The sequence below is a fragment of the Phacochoerus africanus genome, chromosome 8, assembly GCF_016906955.1.
Source record: "Phacochoerus africanus isolate WHEZ1 chromosome 8, ROS_Pafr_v1, whole genome shotgun sequence".
Lineage (NCBI taxonomy): Eukaryota > Metazoa > Chordata > Mammalia > Artiodactyla > Suidae > Phacochoerus > Phacochoerus africanus.
The window spans coordinates 69,343,560-69,349,811 of NC_062551.1; the positions used below are offsets into that span (position 1 = coordinate 69,343,560).

Here is a 6,252-nt window from a genome sequence, read left to right on the forward strand (position 1 = left end):
GTGGAAGCCGCTCTCCCAGCCCAGATGCCCGTCGGTTTGGGTTGGAAGGGACTTGAAGCAGGATTTTCACAAGAGTGCTCAGGGGGAGTGACCATCCCCCGGCTCTCTGGCCTCCCCCCGGCTTCAGGCAGCAGGTCCCCTGCTGGTGCCCTCCAGACAGAGGTCACCTCGGTGATGATGTCTGTTCAGTCCATGTCCACAGATGCTTCCAGGGCCTGCCCAGCTGGCCTTAGACCTGGCCTTGCCCTTGTGGAGCGGACATCCAGTCCCCAGGGGGTGCCGCAGACCTGCTCGCCGCAACCGGGGGCATCTCCAGCGGGCACACACCATGCTGGTCAGGCAGATGCCCACTGGGGCCATCCTCTGGGGAGTTCCACAGGCTCAGAGCTTCCCGGGGGAGGCTGGCTCCCTCACACCAACGTCACGGCTCCTACGACCAGAGCGGCAGCTGCTTGTGGGGCCCTGATTGGGTGCCTGGCGCCTTATATGAATTATCTCATTGAATCTTCACACACACAGGCACCTCAGGCAGGTATGATTGTCATCCCTCCTGAGAGGAGAGGAAACACGAGGCTCAGTGAAGTCGCCAGAACTTGCCCAAGTTCATGTGGAGATAGTCCATGAGAAAATCAGGCTTGGAGTTGGGTCTGGGCTGTGCTCAGTGTCCAGCCCTTATTGCCATGGACCCCCTGCAGGCCTCCTCCCCTGCATGCCAGTTCCCTGCGGGCCTGTGGCTGGGTGCCCTGCCCCGCTCCCCGCCTCCCTGTATGCGTCCTGGGTGCTCTGCCAACAGGAAGGAAGCACTTTCCCGCAGGGCGCCCCCCCAGCGGTCAGGATCTCCCCCGCCGTGCCCCCACCGTGAGACCCCTCTCTAGTCTCTGGATTGGAGTCGCTCAGGCCAGTTCTCCTTTGCTCAGGGCCGATGATGCCAACAGGTGCCTCAAGGGAGGTGGGTGTCCATGGTGGCCCCAGAGGCTACGTCTCGAGCCCCGACATGAACGAGGCGAAAGGCGAGCCAGGGGCTGTCTCGGCAGTAGGTGCCCAGAGGAGGGGCCCGGAGAGCAGGAGGCTGGTTGGCTGGCAGGAAGGAGAAGGGAAGGCACATGGGCCGGGTGGTCCTGGGTTCTGGTGCTGGAGCGTCACCTCCGCTGTCCCCCTGTCGCCCCAGGCATCCTCGTGCATGTCGACAACCTTCGCTGGGAGGGCGTCCCTTTCATCCTGATGTCCGGCAAAGCCTTGGATGAGAGAGTGAGCTACGCGCGCATCCTGTTCAAGAACCAGGCGTACTGCGCCCAGAGCGAGAGGCGCTGGGAGGCCGAGCAGAGCCAGTGCCTGCCGCGGCAGGTCGTCTTCTACATCGGACACGGTGAGCTGGGCAGCCCTGCCGTGCTGGTCAGCCGGAACCTGTTCAGGCCCTCCCTGCCCTCCGCCAGCTGGTGGGAGGTGACCGACCGGCCCGGGCTGCGCCTCTTCGGCCGCCCCCTGTCTGATTTCTATGCCTACAGCCCTGTCAGGGAGCAGGACGCCTACTCTATCCTCATATCTCATATCTTCCACCACCGGAAGGATTCCTTCATCACCACGGAGAACCTGCTGGCCTCCTGGGTCTTCTGGACCCCCTTGCTGGAAAGCCTGGCCCGCGAGGTCCCACGCCTCTACCCAGGGGGAGCGGAGAACGGCCCCGTGTTGGACTTTGAATTCAGCAGCAACCGCCTGTCCTTCTCGCAGCCGCCACTGGAGCAGGTGGTGCCGGGGCCAGGCTCTGCCCCGACGCCCAGCCACTTCCAGGTTCTCACGGCGAAGTACCGCCACAGCCCGCTGATCTCGGCCTGGCCCGAGGAGCTGATTGCCAGGCTGGCCGGTGACATCGAGGCCGCGGCCGTGCGGGCTGTGCAGCGCTTCGGAAAGTTCCACCTGGCGCTCTCAGGCGGCTCCAGCCCCGTGGCCCTGTTCCAGCAGCTGGCCACGGGCCACTACGGCTTCCCCTGGGCCCACACGCACCTGTGGCTGGTGGACGAGCGCTGCGTCCCGCTCTGGGACCCCGAGTCGAACTTCCAGGGCCTGCAGGCCCACCTGCTGCAGCACGTGCGTGTCCCCCACTACAACGTGCACCCCATGCCCGTGCAGCGGCACCAGCGGCTCTGCGCCGAGGAGGACCGGGGCGCCCAGGCCTACGCCGAGGAGATCTCCGCCCTGGTGACCAATAGCAGCTTCGACCTGGTGCTGCTGGGCATGGGCATGGATGGGCACACGGCCTCCCTCTTCCCGCAGTCGCCCACGGGCCTGGACGGCGAGCAGCTGGTGGTACGGACCGAGAGCCCGTCCAGGCCGTTCCAGCGCATGAGCCTCAGCCTGCCCCTCATCAACCGCGCCAGGAAGGTGGCGGTCCTGGTCATGGGCAGGATGAAGCGCGACATCGCCATGCTGGTGAGCCGCGTGGGCCACGAGCCCAAGAAGTGGCCCATCTCGGGTGTCCTGCCCGCGTCTGGCCAGCTGGTGTGGTACATGGACTACGAGGCCTTCCTGGGGTGATGGCCTTTGCCCTTCACCCCCACCCAGGCTTCCCTTCGCCTGCCCTCTCTCCGCCCTCTTAGTCCTGCCCCCCCGCTCCAACCCCCCCCCCACTGCGTGCTGTGGCCCCTCTGCAATCAGAGGCCTCACTCAGGGTCAGGCCGCAGAGAGGGAGGTCGCGGCCCCTCCCAGCCCCGGTGACTGTCCCTGTCTGCCGGTGATGGGTACACACCAAAACAAGGAAGATATGGTATCTCTGCCCTCGAGAAGCTTGAAGCCCAAGTCAAGAGAGGAATACCCACCTTGAGAGAAGACCTGCAGCAGCCACACGTGAATATCAACCAGCACAAAGGGAGAGACGGTTTGGAAGCACCGCCCATGAGCAGGGGTGCGGAGGCTGGGGTTAGTCAAGGGAGGCTTCCCGTGCGCCGGGACCTTGGACCAGCTCAGCACCAAGGGGGGCGGCTGCAGCCTCCCCTCCTCCTGCTATCTCATGGTGGCCTCCAGCTCCTGCCCGCCGGTCCCTCCAGCCGGCCCTCGCCTCACCACCAGCACATGCTGAAGACCTGGGGAAACCAACACAGCTTCTCTTTAAAGAACAGGTCGGGTGCTCTGCTTCTGAGGAGCTATGGGCCAATAATACCTGTTTTTCTGAAACATGTTTTTTTTTTTTTTTTCCTGAGATGCCCCAAGGCAGGTGTCTCTGAAATTCTTTTTAAAGATTTCAAAATTCTCAGGATGCATTTACTTTTTTTTTTTTTTTTTTGGCTACGCCCATGGGCAGGCAGAAGTTCCCAGGTCAGGGATCAAACCTGAGTGACAGCAGTGACCACGCCAAATCTTTTACTGCTACTAGCCACCAGGGATCTCCGGGATGCCCATTTCATTTTTATTCAGTGTCCCACAGAGCCAGGCCCCCAAGACACGGCGATAAAGGGTAAGACAGGTTTTTCTGTATAACCTCTTCCCTGTCTTACAGTTAAGGGTTTGTATCAGGCAGATGCATCTGATCCGGCAGACATAAAGTGCCAAGGTCACACCAAGGGCTTTCCTGGGGGAGGAGAAGCATCACAAAATCTGCTTCTCTACTTTTGATTGTTTTACACTTTTCTCAAGCCTGTTTATTCTGCTTTAAGAATTTATCGGAATTCTTGTCATGGCTCAGTGGTTAATGAATCCCACTAGGAACCATTAGGTTGCAGGTTTGATCCCTGGCCTCTCTCAGTGGGTTAAGGATCCGGTGTTGCCATGAGCTGTGGTGTAGGTTGCAGACATGGCTCGGATCCTGTGTTGCTGTGGCTCTGGCGTAGGCCAGTGGCTACAGCTCCGATTGGACCCCTAGCCTGGGAACCTCCATATGCCGCGGGTGCGGCCCTAGAAAAGGCAAAGAGACAAAAAAAAAAAAGAATTTATAAGAATTCTTGCTTTCCTCTGAGATGAGCGTATGTGAGATAGGCACCTGGCTGGACAGGCTCTGCATATGATGGCACTGGTTGAAATTTGGCTTCCCCTGGCCTCCAGCGCCCCAGGCCAGACAGGGCACCTCTCTCTATGCCAAGAGCTCACCTTGGCAGAACAGAACAAAGTGCCCGGGTCAACACATCTCCTCACTTTCCAAGAGTAGGCATCTTAGCTTTGATGTGCTTGGTGGGCCCAGGTGCAGGAGCAGACCCCTGGTTGCAGGCCAGGTGCCACCTCTGGCCACGTGGGGGCGCCCTTGCCCCACCCCTTCTGTCTGGGCTCTGGGCCTTGGTGGCAGTGCCCCCCTTGGCAGGTTCCGCCCTGTTCTTTGCGTTTCCATCATCTGCCTCCCTGGGCCCTTGGTGCTGGGCACCCCTCCCCCTACCAGTTCCTCAGGAACTTCTTCCTCTGCGGTTGCGCCACCACAGAGAGAGTGTCACTGCGGGACAAGGAGCAAGCAGACGCCTGATGTCACCGTTTCTGAATAATAGTGAGTCACGGTGAGCCTGAGCCTGGCATGTCCTATTCTCAGAAGAGCTCCTTGCCTCAAAACGGCGCCTGCATCGGTGGAGAGCCTGTGGGGGGGATGGGGTGGGGACAGAAAGGGCCAAGGTCTCCTTTACGGAATCAAGCGCTGTCTTAAAGCCACACCGGAAAAGCCCGCTGGGAGACCCTGTCTGAAATCCTGCTTCTGGCCGCTCGGCCCCGCTGTCCCTGCCTCACCCTCTGCCAGGAAGGAGAGTTCTCTGAACTGGGCCACCTCTGCCGGTGGTTTTCAAGCTTTTTGGACCATGATCCACAGCAAGAAACACGCTTTGCATCATGGGCCAGGGGCACAGAAATCTGCATCTCGAGCCGAAGTTTCACAAAGGACTTCTCACCCTGAGACTTCCAGATACCTTCTCTTTTCTATGTTTCATTTTTTTTTAAATGCTGCCTGTCATTTGCTAAATCAAGATGACACATGGTTGGAAAAGTGCTGCTCTAACCCGACGTTACCCTGTGGTATCAGCCGAGCCCCCTGCTCCGAGGTTTGGAAGGGGGCACGGGCACCCAGCTCTCACCTGACGCCACTGGGACTGGTAGCCAGGCTTCCCATTCCTGGCTCTGTCCACAGGGGCCGGGAGCAGGGGGTGAAGACACGCCAACCAGGAGCCTGGGGCTTGTGGGAGCCACGACGCTGTGTCCCTTACAGAGGGGCCATGGGTACCAGGCTCAGTCCTGAGCGTTTTGCCCTCGTGGTCTTGTTTCATCTTTTCAGCCCTCCTTTGAGAAGGTGGATGGATCCTCATTTACTGATGATTTTGAAACTGAAACTGGTCTTGTCTAAATGGCAGCAGGCCAGCAGTTCTGAGCCAGATGTGCAGCCCAAGGCTTCGGGGTTCTGGGTGGGTGTTCCCAGCCATCCTGCACAGCCACCTCCCTCCCAGCCACGGTGCCCAGAGCCCAGCCTCCCTGAGGGGACCCCAGGTCAGAGGCCTGCGTGCGCCCTGTGGCCCGAGAAAGGCAGCAGGGAGGCCTCGTCACATCCCATCTCTGGAGCAGGCGTTAGTTCCGTTGGCTGCTGGGCCCGATCTCAGGGGCTTCCCAGGTTGCTGTAAGCTAGATTCCGACTTTGCTCCAGAAGCAAGCTTTGCTTCTCAGCGCTGTTAGCATCCGTAGTCTTGCTGACCTGCCCTGCCTCTCATTTCTCTGTGGACGGAGTGTGAGTCCTGCTCCTGGGCCTTCAGTTTAGCCCCACAGCCCATGCCCTCTGCCAGGGGGTGACGGTCAGACTCTTCCCTCCAGGGCTGTCTTTCCAGAACGCACAGGCTTGGTCTGCCTGATTTGAGAGCTTCCTCCTTCCCGTTTGTCTAGAAGCTGGGGATAGCATGATAGAGGAAGCAAGGAGAGGCTTACACAGAAGCTTGAGGGACCGTTTTCTACAAGGAAGTTTTCGGAAAAAGACTTTTTTTTTTTTTTTTGGTCTTTTGTGTTTTTGGGACTGCACCTGAGGCATATGGAGGTTCCCAGGCCAGACAGAGGTCAAATGAGACCTACAGCTGCCAGCCACAGCCACAGCCACAGCAATGTGGGATCCCAGTTGCGTCTGCGACCTACACCACAGCTCATGGCAATGCCAGATGCTTAACCCACTGAGTGAGGCCAGGGATCGAACCCATGTCCTCATGGATACTTGTTGGGTTCGTTAAATACTGAGCCATGACGGAAACTCCAACAGAATCTTTTTTTTCCAACAAAAATATACAACCTCACAGAAGTAGCCTCTGTACCAGCTTT

The 6,252-nt window shown here is 59.2% G+C and overlaps 1 protein-coding gene across 2 annotated transcripts in view; it reads left to right on the plus strand.

The window, feature by feature from the left end:
• H6PD (hexose-6-phosphate dehydrogenase/glucose 1-dehydrogenase) overlaps window positions 1-5,288 on the plus strand; it is a 30,413-nt gene extending 25,125 nt beyond the window's left edge. For both annotated transcript variants that reach the window (XM_047791610.1, XM_047791609.1), the window contains exon 5: window positions 1,169-5,288. In XM_047791610.1, coding sequence (XP_047647566.1) covers window positions 1,169-2,532 — 1,364 coding nt within the window. In that variant the 3' untranslated portion in view covers window positions 2,533-5,288. The remainder of the gene's footprint in view (window positions 1-1,168) is intronic.
• Window positions 5,289-6,252: the final 964 nt, after the last annotated feature.